Below are 21,333 nucleotides of genomic sequence, written 5' to 3'. Positions count from 1 at the left end.
TTTTGCAACAGTTTCTTTGTAGATACACAGTCATTTATGGCATTTCAGTATAGGCTGGCCCAGTTTTTGAGATTGTTTCTACCTTAATAAATAATAATTGATTTTATTTGTTTGTTTATCAGTACTTACCTACACACAGGGAGACAAAATATCTGCTCCAATATAACCTAAGATGTTTGCAAATGCTGCCTCCAGAAAAATTACACTGAAGCATAAGTATTAAATTCTGTGCTTGGTGAAACTCAGGAATGAAAATACTAATGGACAAAGTTTACCTGCTTAAGTGTAAGAATTTCTTATTAAAAGGATGGCCATAAAAGTATGTCTATCCCCACCAGATGCAGACACAAATGTTACAAGAATCAGCAGTACCACCTCTGTGCTTCAGATGCAGCCTGCAAAAAGAAACATTTCTATGACTATTTGTGAAAAACAGTACAAAAGTTTATGCAACTGAAATGAATTCCTCAGGCACAGAGCATACCTAATACACCTACATAAACAGGTGTATCCAGTTAAATCCAGTTTAGGATTTAAATCGAAATATGCTGAGTTACTCTGTGGTCAAGGTGTCAGTGCTGCTGTGGAACCATCAAGTGAGGTTACTGGGTAACAAGCATAATCCAGATTTTTGTCATGTTCAACTGAAGAGTATAAAACACTGTTTTGCTTTTAAATGAAAATATTTTAAAAAATATTTATGCAAAAAATGGCACAGCATGGCTGAATTTTATACAGTATGTAATTATTATAAATAAGTAAATCATCCCCCTACACCAGATAAGGTACCCCTTGTGATCATTTAAGACAGAAATACATTTAGGGGCTCTGCCCGTTTGATAAACAACAAAACAGTAAGACTTACATACATTCTCACTTTTCAAGGAAATGTCTTTTTGATACTGTTCACACACCTTCTAGAATCCATTGTTATATCAAAACCCCCAAAATGAGATAAATCCTTAAGTTCTGTTACAATTTTCTGAAGTTATATTTCAAATGTAAGTTTAGAAATTGGAAAACAAGCAGCCAGGTGTACCAAAGGAGCATAAAAGCCCAGACTCCATCATTCTGCTAGGAAGAGCTCACCTGAAGGAACTGGGAAAACAAAATAACATGTTCATTGTTTTCCAGATTCCACACATCATGTCTGTCTCACATAAGCCAGGTTGGATTCCTGAATGATAAAAAACCCTGCTGGCACCCAGTGTCATCAAATGTGGACTGTGAAACAATTGGGTAAAGACAACTACAGAAAAGACAACCAGATTAAGACACATTTTTTAAGAACCATTGCTAAGAACCTGTATGTAAAGGTTTAGGTAGCCTAACATGTATTTTACTAGGTCTTAAATTTCTTGGGCTCAATTTGATTTTAAAAAATAATGATTAATTTTGAAGGCAGCTTTCTCCCTCTAACTATTGGTGCTTTTTATTTCCTACTTAAAATCCAGAAATTTTCTGTAGGTAAGGTTATTTATTTTTAAAATTCTACAGACTGAAAAATATTTCATGCAGTTATGTTTGACCTTGCCTGAAGTTTGACCCTTCAATTTAGGGATCGCTAGACAAATGTTATTTTTCATTTTCTCCTCCATCCCACATCTTCCGACAAGAATTATACCATCTTTGTTGGGAGAAGCAGCAAAATTTGTGTGCAGCAGCCATCACCCAAAGCCAACCAGCTCCCTGGGTTTGCCCAGAATCCGTCTGGATAAACCCAGAGTCCATCTGAGCCATGAAAGAGCCACCACCCAGGACTGGCTGGTGATTTTGGGATGATTTTGGATGCAAAGGGCTAAAAGTGACATCATGAGGGGCACACCCCAGATGGGGGGGTGTACACACCCTCTTCAGTGAGCTGGGCTGGCTTCAGTCTCTGGTTTGTTTCTTTGAGGTCGTTTCTTTCGGGTATTAGTTGAGAGGGGCTCCATTCACACATACAAATGAAAGCAAATAAGCTAAACTTTCACAGGAGTGCAGGTTCTCAGAAAGGCAGTGATACCTCTAGCAATTCCAGAAATTACATCTCTGTATTCAACACAGGGCTATTTAACAAATATTCTTCCTTCCTAAAAGCGGATCTGCTGTCAAACTTCTATTTTAAAGATGCCCTTCTACAGTTTTGTTAAAAATGTCATTGTATTTACTCATTGTCATCTGCAATTATCATGATCTAAAAATCATTATAGAATCATACAAGACAAAAAAAATTCCTTCACAGTCCTCAAAAACGTTAGGAGTTAATCACTTTTCAAAATATCCCCAAACTTCTCAGTGGTCAAAAATATACTGCCAATCTTACGAGACAATTTACTGTAAAAGCTACGACCAATACACAAGTGTTGTGATGTTCATTTAGAAAAAATTGTGCTCTTCTTAAAAACAGAACATCAAGGTGGACTCTTTAAAAAGACTTAAAACCAGAGGACAATAAAAACCTAGTATTTTTATTTCTGTAGTCAGATGCTATTAAATCAAAAATCATTTGAAAGAGGGATGAGGCAGACTTGTGGCTTTTGAAAACAGAGGATTATATTATTTTTTAAAATTTTACAGTAAATCAGGTAGCATTATCAATGCAAAGTTCTTATTTTAAAGGACTGCTTTGCACTAATTTCATTATAAATTTTATACTAATGTTTATAAGTTTTATACTAATGTTCTGTAGAACCATCTTTTATTCATACATTATATAAGCACACACAAGGTAAGAACACTTGTCCCAAGTTGTGCAAAAGGTCTTTCTACTTCATTGTCTCATCAATAACAAACAAAAATCCAAGTAAAACTCTCTTCTACTGGACTAAAGTGAACAGTAATTCTCTTCCTTGACTTTGCAACGAGGGGATTTTTAAACCTGTCCCAAGCACAAATTTGGATTGTGTGTTGCTTTTTCTGCTGTAAGAGTCACGTACAACACAACCAGCAGTGTGCAATTTGTGCTGGGACAATACCTTTGGAGACCAGACTCTTTCTCCAGGGATTTTCTGGAAAACATTCTCCAGCCTTTTACTGGTGCATTAATACTACTGTGCTGCACACGCTCTCAAAAAGCAGGCGTATTTACCTTTTCCATTTTCTTCCCTATATACCGAGTTTTATATTTTTATTAGCTTACCATAACTACACAGGACAGAATCATCCAGAGGGCTTGTGACAGAAATTCTGAAACAGACATGGTATAAAACACAAAGTAAAGAAAGCAAAAGTGGTGCTGTTTGCCACTCCAGCAGCTGAAGACCTAAAATAACAGATGTATACTCCATACAAGAGATATTCTACATATTCACATCTTATTCAAGGAAAAGATTTGTGAACATACTCGTGCTTCTTGTTTTCCAAAGATAAAACAGCCCTAGTCACATCAAACTGTCCTTATCTCTGGTACTAGCAGTTTCTGGCCTAAAATCAACAGCATTTGTTTAACTTTTAGATAAGTGTCAAGATTTTAAGTGTGGAAGCTGTACACTTGTTCTCAAGTTACCTCCCTCAAAACCTAGGAAAGTGTCGTGTCCTTTTGGGGTGGGAAACCAACAATGGCAAGAGAGCAAAACAATTGTCCTGGAAAAGCTGCTTTGGAATCTTTGCTGACAGAAGATTCTGAAACAATCTGCTCAAACAATCTGCTGGATGCCATAATGCTTTTCAAAGCTTCAGATTTTAGCAGAACAGCAGGAAAAGCACTAAACAAAGAACTCTCAGCTGCCAGAACCCTCAGATTTTCTTTGTCAAGAAGCAATGGGCCTTGGTTGGTTGTTTTGCTTTTCTTGATTCCCTAGATGGTTTTAAGTGGATTTTAAACATTTTTTTTCTTTTTTTTTTTCTCCTCCACATTTCCAGCTCTGTTTCAACATGTGAATTAAGAAAAAAAAAAAACCACACTCACAAAAACCAGGAAAGCTGAACAACACATTCCTGAGAAGAGCAAACTGATGACCCAGAAAGCATATGGGAAAGTCCCTCTGAGAGCCCTTTTTTATTCAACCTGCAATACTTCATGTTGATGTGATAACGGGGGCTCCAAGAAATTATTGCACGACTCCAAATCAGCTTCTGTGATCATAATGCAGTAAAGATGACTCCCATCAAATACAGAGCAAATGTAATTGAAGGGTGAAGTTTTAAAGAATTTTTTCAGTTGGTCTGTGGTAGCTGCCTGTTGAATTCTGGATGCAATTTAAAAAACTGGAGCTTACATTGCTTGGGATTTTTGCCCCCACTACAAGAGGCTGCCTTCAGCAATCTGAATTCTTTTGATGAAAACATATAATCTTTCACAAGCTGGCCAGCATGTTCCAAAACCAGGTGATTAAGTTTCCATATCATATAATTTGGTTAGTAGAACCAACACAGATATATATTATCAGGATCCTTACTTTCTGTAACCAAAACTAATTACTGCATTTGTTATTTTATAGGGCATTACTACAGTAAGACCACAAATAATAATTGAAGATTTTTTCAACCACAAGTAAATTATATTTAGTAATATTTATATTATTATATATAAACATTATAATATTTAGTAATAGTAATACTATATTTAAATATTTAATATATTTCTATATTTTGCTAGTAATAAACTAGCAAAAGAGATCTTTACTCCTTTCAGCTCAAATTAAAAGAGGAAACCATAAACAGAAAACAAAAACTGTTTTCTGCTTCCAGCATGTTTGTCTGTGGGATTAAATTCTCCTCCCTGGCCTTTCCACCCTAATATTTTTAGTATTTAGGCAGCATCCTCTTAGCTATTAGTGTAGAGACACGAAGGGATTGACAGAAGTCAGGTTTAGTCAAATTTTACGGGCACAGGATGAAAGCAGGGGTGTTTTAGCGAGCCGAAAAGCAGTTTGTGTCCGTTCCAAACACCATGCTGCCACCTAGTCGACATCCACCCGAACTGCGCTGTCCTGGGTGCGCTGCACGGAATGAAAACCGAAATGTTCTCCAAAAAAAATAAATCAGTGCAAGACGAAGCCACTGAGAGCTCCATCTAAATTGCCTGTCCGGCAGCAGTGCTCTCTGCAAAAAGAGGGCTTGTGTTCAAGGAGCACTCCAAGCTGCTGCTTGTTTGTAGTGACAGGGGGTGCAATACCTCTACCAAGTGTAAACAATTAAATAATTAGTACCACCGAGTAAGGGATCGATATGATATGAATATAAAATATTATATATTAAATATAAAAATAAAATATAAAAATAAAATATATAGTATATATGATATAGTGCAATATAGTGCAATATAGTGCAATATAGTGCAATATAGTGCATCAGCAATTAACATATTTGTGCTGTGTCAGCAAGTTCAGGCACTACTGATATTTAACCCGTTTCGAACATTTTGAGGATATCTACTTGATATCCAGAAAACACTGATTTCCCTGAAGGCTGGCTTGTTTCCTTTTTTTTTTTTATCTTCTCTCTTCCTTTAAATGTGTCTGACAAGTATTACTGTTTGCTCCACAAACCATTCCTCAGCACAACTTATACCAACATTGCTATTGGTATTTATGTGGTATTGGTATTTATGTGGTGTTGGTATTTATGTGGTATTCGTATGATAAAGCTTCAGAAGGAATTATGTTGTTATCTCAGTGGGGCATAATGTATGAACACTGTTTCATTGCTGCCTGGGCATTATAGATAATGTCAATATTAGTGACAAAAAAAATCGACTCTCATCATGGGAAAAATGTCCTACTTGTTTGTGTCTGCAGGTTAGAGTAAGAACGTCCCTGCAGCAGCAGGTTTGGAACAGCTCCCGCAGGAGGACAGGAATGGCAGGAGAAGGCAAGGAGCAGCCTTGCAGCAGAACACAACCTTTCACGTCTCCTCTCCATGCCACAGATCCCCCAAACCCCAGAATATCAGAGAGCAGGGCAGGAGTCCTCCTCCCTCTTTGGGTGCCCAGCCTGATACACCATCAACAGGTACAGAAGGCAGGACGCATGGACTTTCGGTAAGAATGCATTAGAAGAGCATAATTACATTTCATTGTGAGAAAAACTTGAATGCAAAAGGCAGAAGAAAGAAAAAAAACAGCAACACTTTGAGGATAACACAAATATCCTGAACGTGGTACTTTCAGAGCTCTCTTTCACGTTCGCCTTGAAATATACGAATGAGATCTCACTAGAAATCCTCAGTACATGTGGATGTCTTCTCTATTTGTTCTAATTCTTACGTGAATGACAAATTAAAACTTCCTTAATTTTGCTGCTCAAAGCTCTAGCGTTGTCTACACATTTAGTTGGGGTTTTTTTTAGAGAAAACAAATATTGCCCCAGCCCTGACCGACTGTCCCAGGTGTTCACGTCTTTTCTCACAGGATGAAATTGACCATATGCCCAGGTAAGCGTGGCTAAATTCAAGCAGTATTTCCACACTCTGGATGGGGCACGGCATAAACAATCCTTATAAAAAGCAAGACATTAATCCCTATATATTAAAATCAAGGGAAGCCACCGCTCTCTGCTCTCTTCGGGGCAGGCCCAAGATATTAAAAGCGCTGCGGCCGCCCAGGCCCAGCTGGAAAACGGCTTTTTATTTTTCCAAAAAAGACCAAAAAAAACTACAAAAGAAGACATAAAACTACACACACCTTGTTTTCTCCAGTTCCAGGTAGGATGGTTGTTCTCCAGCAGCACCAGCACCGAGCCCTTGCCCCGCACTGTGGGCAGCAGCCGCGGCTGCAGCGGAACCTCCGCGCTGCCCTCAGGGCCCGGCGGGGCACGGCACAGGCAGCGCGGCGGCTCCGTGTGACACCGATTCCACCGTGTTCCAGGAAAATCAGAGCTGCACGCCTCACCCTGCCCCGTCTAGGCTCAAATCTGCCAGACAGAGCCGGAATTGCAAACCCCCGCCTCTTTCCCAAGGCCGGGGGTGGCCGCGCTTGGTGCCCCGAGGGAGCGCAGCAGCGGGACGGGCACCGTGAGGGGCTCGCGATGGGCACGCTCACAAAGCATCGAGGTTAAAATCCCTCAAATCCCCCGCTCTGCCCTCAAATCCCCCGCTCTGCCCTCAAATCCCCCGCTCTGCCCTCTGCTGACACCGCGTCAATGCCTTTTAAAGTGTACGGAAGCCAGGACACCGCTTGGTTTTCAAGTCATACCGGACACTTTTCTCATCTCACACGTCCCACTACACAGTTGTGAGCAGATGAATATTTTGCCGCAAGTTTGTTTTACTTTTTCCCAGACATTTGTTGGTTTGTTTTGGGGTTCAGGTTTTTTGACATAATACATTAAATTTGCCTATTTGACGCTGTTTAAGCCATGACAATGTTGTTCAATTTGATGGCTGGTTAAAATGCGCACAACACTGAGGAGAAGGTGATTTGAGTTTTGGGCGGAAAACAGCCCAACTTTGCTGGAATACAGGTGGTAAAGAAAATGCTTTGTAACAAAATCAACATTTCCAAAACACTCTAGCTGTAAAAGACATATTTTGAATGGGTTATCTGAAAGAACATTATTAAAATGATAAGCAGAATGATGATGATGCTCAGAACTGTACTCTTAGTCCAAATAATTTGTCATTAAAGCTTTGTATTCTTGGCTGAGCAGCATCATCAACACAGAATACCGAAGGAATATTCTCAGAATGGTTTGTTGAACTCTGCTTTGCAACATTCACAGAAAATGCTAAGAGAATTAAAACTCAAAATATTAAATCCAGCTTTTTAAAATAACACTATATATTGAAACACCACAATAACTTAAAGCTTCATTCAGAACAATTTCCAAATTGTATGCTGCTAGTTGTTACCATAGTGTCAGCTTATGACTTTACCAGCTAAATAGCTCTCAAACTATGCAAAAATTGAGAATAACTTAACATTCATTACTATAAACTTAACATTCATTATTATAATTATCAACATACCATTAATAAATCAACACTGAAAAGCTGCAAGCAAGAAGGCCTAGACATAGGAGGAAAAAAGAGGATACAAAGTACTGCAAGTCAGGCAAGGCATAAGAGAAGAAGTATAATGTGAAAATAAGAGCTATAATGAAAAGTTATGCAGGGACTTATCAAGGATTTATATTTAACATGGAATGCAAGGTGAAATTATCTAATAAATGGTTGTTAGGATCCATTAATTTTGCTGGATGGAACTTGAAAGAACCAAAAATAAGTAGGATAAAGAACCTGAGAAATAAATAGGTTTCCAGCAATTATTTCATTTCCTGGACAATAGAGAATAGAGCTGACTTGCAAAAATACGTATGCTGTTTTAAAGAAAAATAAACACAAATTTGAAGGCAATACAGGAAACCTTTTTACTTCTTTTCCTCTCTGTGCTAAAATTCAAATATAAATGTACAAAAAGTTGGGTTTTATTTAAGAAGGTGTTTTTTTTTTTTTATTTTATTTTAAGATGGTATTTCACTGGATTATGGTAATCAACAACACAAAAGCATCATTTGCCCAAGTTTTATGTTGGCAGTGTCTTTCAGTAAAATCCACAGCAAATAAATATGCATATTTCATGTCACAAATAAATCACACTTTATGCATTGCCTTTTTTCCCCCTGAAATCCTGAGATTTACTTGGCAGAGCCTGAAATAATCATTTGCCACAACCATACCTGGAAACAAACCATTTTCCAAAGCACAGGTCAGAAAAGCATTCCTCTGCAGAAGGCTTGAAATGGTGATCTGGATCTCCCAGACAGGGATGGAATTTGGACTGTCACCAGCAGCACGAGACTTATTCCTGCCAAGGCCACAGCTGGAGCAGAGGGCTGAAATTCACAAAAGAAACACATATTGGCTGCAGCAGCCGCTGGAAATTGTGATGTTTGTGACTCAGCACAGCACTCCAATCCTCAAAATACACTTGGCACTGTAAGGAGATCAACACACCAAGCAAACCTTCGTCATCCCTCTAATGGTTTTCATCACGAATTCTAAATATTAATCATGCAAGTGTATGCTAACAAAGAAAAAAAAAATCCCTTTTTTGAGGAAAAAACAAGTTCATTTTAAAATCTTCAGATGTCATCGCAAATCTGTGTCCATCTTTATTGTAAATAACTGTTTTAGATCATATCCCCATTTTTAATCAGAATGTATACTTGATAGTGAAACATGCCAACCAAATGCTATGTGTCAATAAATTTCTCTCTCAGCAAAATGTTATTGCTAAATTTAACCAAAATTCAATTAATTTATACTTAAACCCAACAGCATCATTGTTGTGATACTTCATACAACAATAACATGAGATTTATTTAGCAATTTTGGAGTCCACCAAATCCTATTTCTAGGAAGCAGTATTTACAGTTATAACAGCTTATACTGCATTAATTGAGTTTGCTGGTTTGCTTTAAAGTTCCTTATGTACAAACATAACTCTGGGGTAATTTGAACATAGTTGACCAAAGAAAACATTAACTTAGTATTTTCACTTGAAGTTATTTTTAAATTAGAGAATGGAAGCACAAATTCTTGCAGCTAATACAACTGGTACTTTTTTTGTTTAGTTTAGTAACAACCAGATACAATTCCAAACTTTATATGTTATTATTTCCACATTCTTGAAGTTATGCTGCAATAGGAGTTTCACATATAACTGAGGGGGGAAAAAGCCATACTGAGATGGTATTTAATGCTGAGCTTGCCTTAATGTGTTATTCAAGCATTTAGAGATGGTGAAGATATCCAAGTGAGAAAATGGAAACAGTCCTCCTATTTGGCTTGCATTTACAAAACTGTTTTATTTTTCCATTAATAATGGAATATTTTCCATTAATAATAATAATAATTCATAATAATTTTTCTGTATGTCTTTAATAGGATCAGACCAGGCATCCGAAAGGAAAATCCCATTACAGATGGACTGCAGGAAGTTCTTCAGCCTTTCACCTTTTTTGTGTTGAGCTCTCAGAACTCCAACAGAGTTTTTTGTCCCAAAAAAATTTTGCTATGTTCTTCCAAATTATTAAGTACTGCATTTAGACTGTTGCTTCTTAATTCAGCATCAGGTTTTTTTGTGATGGTTTTTGACTAAGTAAAATGAGTTTATGAGAAAGATATCTGTAGAAGAAAATACTGAAATACTTTCCAATTGAAATACTGTGAATGAGATCTACCACGAATATTAAAAGAACTTATCACTGGGATTCATTTTCGAAAATAATTCATATAGCTGCATACAAATATCAAAATGATAACAGAAAAACCAGGAATACAGCCCTGAAAGAAAGACTGCTCCTCTCCTGTTGCAGACAACGGCTTTTATAGATAATAAAAGATAACAACTGTGACATTGTGTTGCACATGATATGGAAGAAAAATAAAATATTCCCTTCATGAAGAGAATAAATACTTATCTCTTCCTCCCATGTTAAATGTGTCCTTAGGTCTTCCTGCGCTGTTTTCGTTACTTTTTCTTGAACTGAGGGGTGGGGAAAGGAATGCAAAGAGGGAATTTTGTTTATTTCCATCATCCCTACACACCAAAAACATGTTTATGGACTCTTATCTTTGATTTATAAATCGAATTTCAGTTTCTGTGGTCTCAGTTGCTCCCAAGAAGCTTCACGTGTTAGCTCTCCTTAGGGCAGCTGTATTTTCAGAGCTTCTTGCTCTGGACATCTCCCCATTTTCTGAATTATTCCATCACATTCACATCAACCATCCAAGCAGTAATAAAGCTCCATTGTTCTGCCTGTTGCAGAAGCATTCCTGATCAAGAAATCAATTAAATGTATACTTACCCCGTAGCTTTTTGCTATCAATGATGCTATTCACAAGCTGTGTACACAATGAGCTGCTTCACTGAACACTGCTCACAATCAAAAAAAGATTAACCCCCCCCAAAATGCCTGCTACAAGTGACAAGTTTCAAAACTAATTTTTTTTAATGAGAACTGTCTCCTTAAAGGAACATTTACATCACCTCGTGGTTTTCTTACATTAAGGACATAAACTGCTGTCACACTCTCACTTGTGCAGGAAGAGTCATTTAATAAATAAAGAAATAAAGCTGCTTATGTGGGTCAAAAATCTGCCTTAAGAACATAATTCTGAACATTTATCTCTCAACTACCTATGTCCAATTCCTTAAAATAACATCTTGACCTGTTTTTCAGTTATAAAACTCTGTTTTTCAGTTATAAATATTCCTAGAAGTACAAAATGGTATCAGATTTTTAATAAATTAAATAAACATAAGAAAATACATTTCTGCTGTATTTAGTTCAAATAAAAAGGATGACTTTTTGATCACATAAAACCCCACAAATGCTACAAAGGCATATAAAGCCCATCACAATACTTCCTTAATATTTTTCTGGCATTTTTTAAAGATTAGGTATGGGTTTTTAAAAATATTTATTGTTATTATAAACAATAATAAATTGTTTTATATTTTTAAATGTATACACTTATTTTATAAACAAAATTTCTTCTTTTTCTCTTAAAAAAACCCCAAAACTAGCAAACACCATCAAAGTCAAGGGATGATATTCCTGGAAATAGCAACAGCTCTAAAATTAGAATTTAATGAAATCTGAAATACTTAAAAGGATTTGAGTCTCTTCTAATTTTGTTTTTCATAATTTTGTGTTGCACAAAATAAGCTGGTGTAAGAGATTGGGGGAGGGGAAGAATCAGAGACTCTTTGGCTGACTGGATGCGTTACATTAATTTCTTAATATGTGAAGGAGTGGATTACCCCTCTAACAGCAAGGGGAAATTAGTTCCTTTATTTCTTCATTAAGACTGTGGGAGGGAAATTAATTTTCTACTCTGGTTTTCAAAATTAATTGAATATATCTTTATTAAAGTGATAAATATGTACACATACTTTTTGGTTGAAAGAATTCTCTAAATTAATCCTAAACAGACGTTTTCGTAGCAGTTTGGTAGCACGTGGTCATTTTATATTGTTTCACTTTCTGATGTCGAAAAAAACCCTGAAAAAACCAGATCACCCTGTGTGTAATAAAGATATTTATAGAAGAAAATCATCTGAAAAGTCTTTTTATAATAAGAGTAATTTTATAATCTTCCTGGCTTCCTACTCTGTATCATTTTTGTTCCTATGTTCTTGCAGGTTTCATCGTGCACTTCAGTGTCTATTCTTTCCAACACAGATGTATTCATAAAAAAAGGTTTAGATTGCTTTTACAGGAAACCAGAGTTTTTAAAAGCATCACCCACCTAGCTTGAAGTTGAGGCAAAGTGCCTTGAGGTGCCTTCCTGTGTGTGTTGGTTCTTGAAGGAATTTACAGAGCTTCCAAAATTTGCTCACTTTACTTCCTACACCTGCAGTTTTTATATCTGTTTGTATTGTAAATGTATTTCTTGTGGTGTGCTTACACCATGGCATCATAATTTCCTTTTATTTGTACTCTTTTGTGCAAAATTAACCTCAAAGTGACCTTATTCCAGTAGTAATGTTATTTAGCCTTCCCTTGCATAATTGATATAATCGTTTTTGTAACATCTTTCTTATACAAAAAAGTAAACCATAAGCTTTTTTCTAGAGAACTTGGACAGTTCAGCTTTGGGGACAAAACCCAAACTACTGATGACAATGGTAATTCCACCACAGCAGAATCTAAGAGCTTATAAAGGAAAGTCAAATTTGCCCTGCCTTTAAAACCATCACATCCTTCATGTACTTGTGGCCTAGAGGCTCAAAAGAGCAAGAAAATTCCTAACAGAATCCTAAACCTTAATTATTCTTGTGTGCCCTAAAAGCATTTAACAGAGAACAGGATTTCCCATCCCTTGTTCAATGACAATTAAAAGTGTGTCCTACTGCATGGGGCCTCTGTCTCCCTACACAAATAAATAAACATGCCCAAAACTCTTTCAACACACAAGTTATTTAAATTTCATTTTTTATTTTCAAACTCAAACTGTCAACTTTTCAACTTCTACCATCTTTTACATCATTGACTGTATTATTCTTTTCTTAGAGAAGAATCTAAGAAATAAATCAGAAGACTTTCATTTCTGAAATTGAACTGCAGTCACTACAAACCCAAACTCTTGGTATGAAAAGAAAAAGTAGGATACAGTAAATAATTAAACAATGTGGGGAAATTCAGCTGATGTCCTCACTAGAAGTTAACAGGAAGCACTTGTTTGTTTAGTAAAACAAACAACATCTTAATAATGGACACAGAGTATAGGGATTAAATATGCAAGATTTATGTTGAACAAAAGCAAGACTGTCTCAAAAACATTCACACACCATGATTCAACCTTCCTGTTTAACCCATTCCACTGGAATAGCTCAGCTCTTTGACAACTGCCAATCACAAACTTGCAAAATGCACCTGGGAGAAAGAGGCAGAACAAGTGATTCACTTGTTTATGCAATTTACTGCTTGATCACTAGCTTGTTAAGGAAAAATACTGAGAGCATCGTCATTAATAGGTTAATAATAATTGACAAAATAAAATTCATCTTTGTCCAGAGAAACAATGTAATATTAATGCATAGAGATGAAAAGCATTTCAATTCTAGCTCCTTTTTAGGGGAGCATGAGCAAACACAACAAAGGAAGTCTGGATAAAAATTAAATAGCAGACAAAATCTCAAATACCTGAGGAAATGAGACAGTGGTGAAATAATCAAAGAAACATCACCAAAACCCCTGTTCCTTAGAGAAGAAAAGATTCTGGTGTGTGAGCCACACCACAATTAAGATGGCCCCTTCTGTCGTGGAAACTCCTTCCAATGTGAAAGATTGGAGCCTCTCCCAATTATTTGTTGCTGTTTTAATTGCCTCATGCATTTATGGAGGAGGCTGTTGAAGGCCCTGCCATCCTCCATGTCACACAAATCCCTTCTGTTACAGGCACAGCCAAACCCACCATATTAAGTCCCTTCTTCCAAGACATCTTTTTAAATTTAAAAAAAAAATTGCTCTCCAAGATCCAGAAGCAAGGAAACTCCAGAAGACTTTTCATGTTCAACTCTGCAATCTCCAGACAAAAAGGAAAAAAAGAAAATGAAATAAAGGATTTTATAGAAAGCGTCCTCAAACCATCTTGAGCCAGGGCTCAGGAACCTTCTCTAACACACACCAATAGCTTTGTATGAACGTGACAACATGAAAAACACAGATTATGTTCCCAAGAACATAAGCATTAGAGTTTGGCATCCACTGTGAAACTGTGAAATATTTTGCCTTTGATAGAAACATCAAGAATTGTATAAAACATCTGAGATGCAGTCACTAAAATTAAACTAAACTGTAAAACTAGCTAAAATTTGCTGGAAACAAGGAGGGATCCATAAAGCAAAGAGAGACAGACTTTGTACCACTACTCCTTGCTGGAACACTCTCCACAGGGAGACTGCTGAACTAAATTTTCTGCATATTTTCTTAGGCAGAGAGACTATTTAGGCAGCTTTTCATCACTGATCTTAATAACATTTTTCAGAAAAACTTCTGTCTAGTCTACAAGTGTTTTTAGAACCAGATTTTACAAGACAGCAAAGAATGACTTCATCCTCAACAGAGCTGGCTTTGCCTCACACATGTGGAATTCTCTCATTTGGACTAAAACCACCAAAACTTTTGTTTGATTACTTCTTCAAAATCAGTAATATTCACTTTACTTTTTATATGGGTGTAATGTCCTTGGTCATTTTCCAGAAACTGTAATCAATACAAATCAATATTAAAAAAACAGTGCAATATGCAGGGAAAAGTACATCAAAAACAGTAAAAATGTGATCTATTATCAACCCTAATAACCATTCCATGTGCTTAGATAAAAGCACCTCTCTCAGTTAAAGTTGTCTTCTGCACCACTGCAAATATGTAATCTTGAAAATTCAACTTATCTAACAAAAACTTTAAAATCCCTCTTTCACTGTAAGTCCTCAAGCAACTCTCCCACAATCACAACCGAATCCATACCAAACAGAAACTTCCTGTATCACAGCAACAAACACTAAGTTTACAAATAGATCCCCACAGCCACGGCAGTAAATGCCAAGCATGATGGAAACATCAGTATCTTCTGCATTAGTGCACATCAGAAGCTGCACTGCTGCTGCAGCTGAGCGGGATTAAAACACACCCAAAGCTGCCAATGTGCTGCTACATCACTTCACCTGCAAACAACCCACAAGCTCCATTTTGTTAGGAAATGAAACCTTTCCAAGACATAGCTTTGTCTACCCTGCTTTGATAACAGATCGTCAGCAGGGACATTCCAAATTTTAAATGAAAATGCTGCAGGAGAAAGCTGAGAGGCCACCACGCAGCTCCCTCTGCTGAGAGTCAGGAAAGGAAACCTGTGAAGTCCAAGATCCCAACTCCACAGAGAAATGGGTTATTGAGATAAATCAAGGAACACAACAGAAACAGCTAAGGAGCTAAATAGAAATCCCAGAGCTCAGAAAGTTGAGATCAAGAGGAAACATCAGGGCTTGGGCTCTGCTGGAAGCCAGTATCACAGAAGCAGGGGATGGTGAGGCTGGCAGGGGGTCAGTCACCGAGTGCCTCCCACCCCTGGCAGGGACACTGCTGCCAGCTTTGCAAATCTCCCATGGACAGAGACCCCAAAACCTCTCTGGGCACCCTGTGCCAGGGCCCAGTTGTGGAGCTCAATTTCTTTTTGCCAGGGTCAGGATTGAACTTGTGAGATGGTATTTATTATTGGGACTCAGATGTTTATGAGTTCTTATTCTACAGTCTCACAAACTGTGAGTTCTACACAACTTCACTCCAACAAACTAAAAATAGAGCTGTATCTCTCTCTCTAAAAGACCTTTTAAGGATAAACTGTCCAATTAAGAAATGACACCTAAATTATCTTTACTTTTAACCCAATAACCAACGACCCATGCCCACAATGTGGATGTTTTATCCAATTACACAAAACCACCCAAACCCAAGGAGGAGAAAGTGAAGAAGGACCAGCCTCCACCCCAAAACTCCATCTTGCTTTATATACATTACTGTATTCTAAACCCTTAAACTCTTAAGTTTTCCCCCCTGTGATATCACACGCTTCTATTCAAACTCCACACCCACAATCCCAGTTCTGTCATTCCCTTTTGGAAGCTTCTCCACAGCCTCAGGTCAATGCAGTGATCTCCTGTCAGCACAGAAACCCTGAAATTCTCAGTAACCAGGGTTCCAACATCCAGTTAAAAAAAGGGGGAAAAAAGAGCTTCCTTACCTTCAAAAGGAGCCTCCTGTGTCTCAGTTTGTACCAGCTGCCTCTGGCCCTGTCACTGGGCAGAGAGCCTGGCCCCAGCTCCTTCATGTCCTCCCCTCATCCATGAGGCCAAGAGCTTTTGTCCCTGCCCGGTGACCTTAAACACCAAACCCAACTGGGCTCCTTTCAGCAATCGAAACGTAGCTCACCAAAACACAACAAAACTGTACCAAGAAAAGCCAGAAGCAGACTTTCATCCTGCTCATAGCAGGTGAATTTTTTTTTTTTTTTTTTTTTTTACCCTGTATCTGGATTTACCCTGTATTTGTATGCTCCCATATATTTGGGAGCACGTAGTTTCCAAGGAACCTTATGGTGACAGTTTTCCAGAAACCATCTTGTGGAATGCTCACATCAGGACATCTATGTAGAAGTCTCACAACCTAATAGTCTTTCTCATGGCAAAAACAAAACAAAACAAAACAAACAAACAAACAAAAAAAGGTTTGGTCTTATTAAACTTGCTGCATCTAAAAAAATTTTGAGCAAGTGACCATTTTTAATGGGAGAATTGTAATCCTCTTAGAGGAGCAGCATTCTCAGTGCCTGCAGTGGGAGCTGCCAGCACTGGGCCCATTACTGACATCAGAGTGAGGATTTGTGTCCCCTTCAGCACTGGTGACATTTCTGTTCCCTCTCAAATAAATACAAAGGTTTTTCTGTCCCCCTGTAAGCATTTCTAATTGAAAAACTTTGCCATAAAGGTTAGAATATTATGACAGGAGCCAACTTTATTATTTCAATGTATAATTACTTTTGTTATTTATGTGTTATTACAAGTGTTTATGATTATTTCTGACCAATACAAATTATCTCACAACCTAGTGGATAATAAACAAATATTGAAATTATGTGCACGCTTTCCTATCCTAAAATATTTTTCAAAAACCATGCATGAAACTTAGGTTTCATTCTGAAACTTAACAACTGACATTGACATGAACCTGCCCCTAAAATCCTATAAATTTTACTACTAAAACCTTATTTTTTGCCATGGTTGTTTCTTTTCCCCCTACACTGCCATAGGATATTTGTGCCAAAATATTACTTTTTCAATTGGAAAATCACTAGCAGTCTTCTGTCTCCACTAGCAGGAGAAAAGCAACAACTTCAGCAGAAGTTAATCAGCTAAATTCAATTTTTAATCGTAAAGAAGCTCATGATGAACACTTAAAAGGATTCTATCATGTCTTGTGGGGATGAAGCAATAGCTAAAAATGAAATTATTTGTGTATCTGAATCTGAGGCATATTTAAAAATACTACTATAACATCATTAAAAAAGTAATGCTGGTTCCAATAAAGATTTACTTGATGATAGATTTGTCAAAGACTATATATATATATAAAACTTATTAGTATTTTATTAGATATACTCATATACTACTTATTATATATTTTATTATATATGCTGTATATAATAAACTATATATAGTTTATGACTGTTTTATATATTATATACAGGATATATTATATATAATATATAGAATAAATTATATATCTTTTACTATATATAAGTTAATATATAATAACTTATTGTATATAAGTTTATATATATATATATATATATATATATATATACTTATTCTATCTTTTATTAGATCAACCAATTTAACTGAAAAACAATGCATTTCTACAGGAAGTTGTAAAGGACACCAGGAAGTACCCAAAAAAGAAGTTTTTTCAAATATGGCCTGATCTAGGAAAACCCTTCCCTCCTGCATGTACTGTTGGAATGGGATACCAGATTTCTCCAAGATACTGATATGGTTCACTTGATTCTTGACATGCTTATTCCTAAATATGACAGTCAAAGCCCTTTGATGTTAACTGTAGGAAATTTATAGTTAAAATCTGTTACATTCAATTACCTTTAGAAAAAAGTCATTACTCCAAAATCAAGCTGCCCAGACAGACATTTAGTTAACAAAAACAGAACTTAAAGCAGTTTTGTGTAAAGGACAAATCTATACCGTATGATTCAGGATATCAAATAATAAACCATTGGAAAGAACAGACCAGATACGCACAACTCCACATATCCTTGATAAGAGGATTTGTAATTCTTAATTACACATTCATGTTTTTTCATTATCAGATCAACTGATAAAAACTGCATGAGAAACTGAACAGTAAGAAACTTATTACTTGAATTATGATAGGACATACTTACATCCAAAGTCCTCTTCATCAAAAATCAGTAAAGCATATTATTCTTTGCTATGCTGAAATGAATACCTGAATAGTAAAAATGAACACACCACTATTTATTTGCAGCAAAATAATCAGGCTATTCAAAATCAAATGATCAGTGCATCAACATAGATTGGTACCATCTTCCTTTTGTGAGGGATACACAGTCCTGGTTCAAATCAACAGCACCATATTTAATTTCTCCAACAATATTTTACCAACCAAGCGAAGTTCTAAAATACAGGTAAATAAATGTAGTAGTTAGTATGGCAAATATTTTAGAAACATTAATTGTATATTTACCCAATGTTAAAAACAAGTGATGTAAATTAATTTCCTATTTTCCACCTCTCCAAATATTTTTAATTATGCCTCTATTACACTGTATACTAGTATTTATCTGGAAATGTTGATGAAAGTAATATCTTAATTGATGGCTCCATCCTTTTGAGCACCTTCATTACACAGCTTGCTAATCAAAGTTATTTTACCTGAAAAAATACTTCACAAATAGCAAGTTATATGCAAAAGGAACTTACAGCTCTGCCATGCTAAAAACTGCGTATACACGGGAAATATTCTATTTAACCTCAGCACTGCTTTTTACTTGTCATTTCCTTTTCTGTGATTTCACAGCAAACCAGAGCTCAGGCACGCTTCTAGTCATTACCTACTGCATAAGTTCTCACACATCCGTTTACCTGCACAGCCACCCTGAGTGAGGATTCACTGCCAAAATCACAGACCTGGAAACTCGGTCTGAGCTCAGAGGGGCACACAGGAGAAAGCTACAATCTCTGCCAAGGCAAAAGACTGCACTGTCCTGTTTAACCAATGTGAACTGTCCTGTTTAACCAGTGTATAACAACTTTTTTTTTTTTTTTTTTTTTTTTTTGTTACATCTCAGTAATAAATAAGCTATCCTGGTTTTCAAAAACCTCCACAAGCACCCATGCACACACAGGCAGAAGACACAAATTTTTTGCTAAAAGCTGCACAGTCAGAAGCATTTGGGTAACCACTGGTGAGTGTTAAAGCTCGGAGGGCCTCTCCCAGCAGAGTTCTGCTGCTGCATTGCTCCTCCACCTTCAGAGCAGGGGTGAGAGCCAGCAGAGAGGTTGCATGGGGCTGATCCATCAGTCTCAGTCCTTTAACACCTGGAGCCTTCTCCTCTGACAGGGGCAGGGCCAGGGAAGGATTCACATCCACTCCCCGGCAGGCATACATGAGCAATTCCAAAAAGCTCATCCCCCCTCTATTCACAGCGATAGACAAAGCTGCCATAACGCAATGGAGATTACCTGCTACTTGTACAGCAGATTTCCTCACACAAAGCTGTTGTTGCCACACAAAACAAGTTCCCACACTGGCATGCAGGTGTTTTACTTCCACTCAAATGCACCACAGAGCCCTTGTACATTCATGCCCTTGCACTGGAGCTGTCAGCAGCTATTTCACAGCTGGCTCCACCCTCTGAGACACTCAGGTAGGAACTCAGCATGAGGGTTGAGCAGAGGGACATGGGATCAAGCTGTAAGGCCCTTTACAAAGTAATGCTAGTATCTCCTGCCTTCCAACAAGTAGCAGGCAAGTGTTCTTATCTCCTTGGTATTATCTAGATAATAAACAATCTATACTGTTTTCTTCTAAAATATTATCTTAGTTCTCCACCGTGTTATAAGCACCTACACAATCAGAATATAGAATTTTCTGTTGAGAGTTCCACCAGCTAAAAAGCATTAGAGTCATCCCAGCTTCTAAGTTACATGTTCGTCAAGTACCTCTGAACGGCAGCGTGTTGATGTCATAAAGTAAATATTTAACTACAGTCATCATTCCTCCAAACAGTTCCCCTTATTTCACACATCAGAAGGTTCTGTTTTTCTCCAGGGAGTTTCTGATCACTTCCACTAGTGTTATCCAATACTCTCTCACTCTACTCTTTCCTGTTTCTGTATATACAAGCCACTCCAGCACTTAAATAAAGAACACAATCCAAAGTCACTACTGGAGACACGCAAGCACAGACACAAATCACTGTCAGCCCCTGGATTTCCTGGTAGCAAAACCATAACACTCACGTATCCCCAGAGTTTCTTTGGTGTACAGCTTTTAACCCAACCCAGCCTATCCCAAAATTTTTCACATAGTTCATATTCCTAGCACGCAGTATTACACAAATCCTTCCAGCACATGGGAAGCCGAGAAGGAGAAGGCAAAAGAGCCCCAGACCCATTGCTGTGCGAAGGAGAGTGATGGGAGCTCCTGAATGGGAGTGTGCTGGTGCAAACCGGCCTCCTGCATTTCAGGGAGCCACTTCTGCCCCTTTCAAGCCCCTAAGGTTAAGGTTTAGCGGCGCTGACCCAAAACAAACAAACAAACAAACCCCAAACACTAAAACGGACAAACAAACCAAAACCAACAGAAAAAGGAACAAAACCATTGTTTTCACAAGTGTAAAGCTACTGCTGGTCCTTCCAGCTGCCTGGCTCGGAGAGTTTGGCGGAGACAAGGCTCTGTGACGGCCAAATGCTTGCCGATAGGTACAAGCTTGCTTAACGGGGCGCACCCTGCCCCGCCCCGGCTCAGCCACAGCCGCTGCTGCGCCATCAGCGCCTTCCTCCGGGGAAAAACCCCCGCCAGCTTCTCAGCGCCGCCGGGAACCCGGGGCACAAAGCCAGGCTCGGGGATTGCAGGAGCGGAAAGGACCCGCTGCCTGTGCGGGGTCAGGCAGGTGTCTGGAAACAAAGCCCAGGGCAAACCCCTCCTGCAGCCATCCCGGCGCCCGCCGTGACCCCTCGGTGCCCACGCTCCAGGGGCGTTCCTGCCCCGCCCCGGGGCGGCCCCGGCCGGGCTCGGGCAGAGCGGGCGGGGGCGGCCCCGGTGCGGCCCCGGGACTGCGCCGCGCCCTTCCCGGGAGAGGCTGATCCAC

The 21,333-nt window shown here is 38.1% G+C and overlaps 1 protein-coding gene across 1 annotated transcript in view; it reads right to left on the bottom strand.

Annotated features, from left to right (window-relative positions):
- Window positions 1–19,146, bottom strand: part of CCDC73 (coiled-coil domain containing 73) — a 72,521-nt gene extending 53,375 nt beyond the window's left edge. Inside the window, exons 1-2 of the mRNA XM_059473735.1 lie at window positions 19,103–19,146; window positions 8,598–8,753 (exon numbers count right to left, since the gene is read on the bottom strand). Of these exons, the coding sequence (XP_059329718.1) occupies window positions 8,598–8,612 (15 nt within the window). The 5' untranslated portion in view covers window positions 8,613–8,753; window positions 19,103–19,146. The remainder of the gene's footprint in view (window positions 1–8,597; window positions 8,754–19,102) is intronic.
- Window positions 19,147–21,333: the final 2,187 nt, after the last annotated feature.

Source organism: Ammospiza nelsoni, chromosome 6 (genome assembly GCF_027579445.1).
Source record: "Ammospiza nelsoni isolate bAmmNel1 chromosome 6, bAmmNel1.pri, whole genome shotgun sequence".
In the NCBI taxonomy this organism is placed as follows: Eukaryota; Metazoa; Chordata; class Aves; order Passeriformes; family Passerellidae; genus Ammospiza; species Ammospiza nelsoni.
This window is presented reverse-complemented; position numbering and strand designations above follow the sequence as displayed.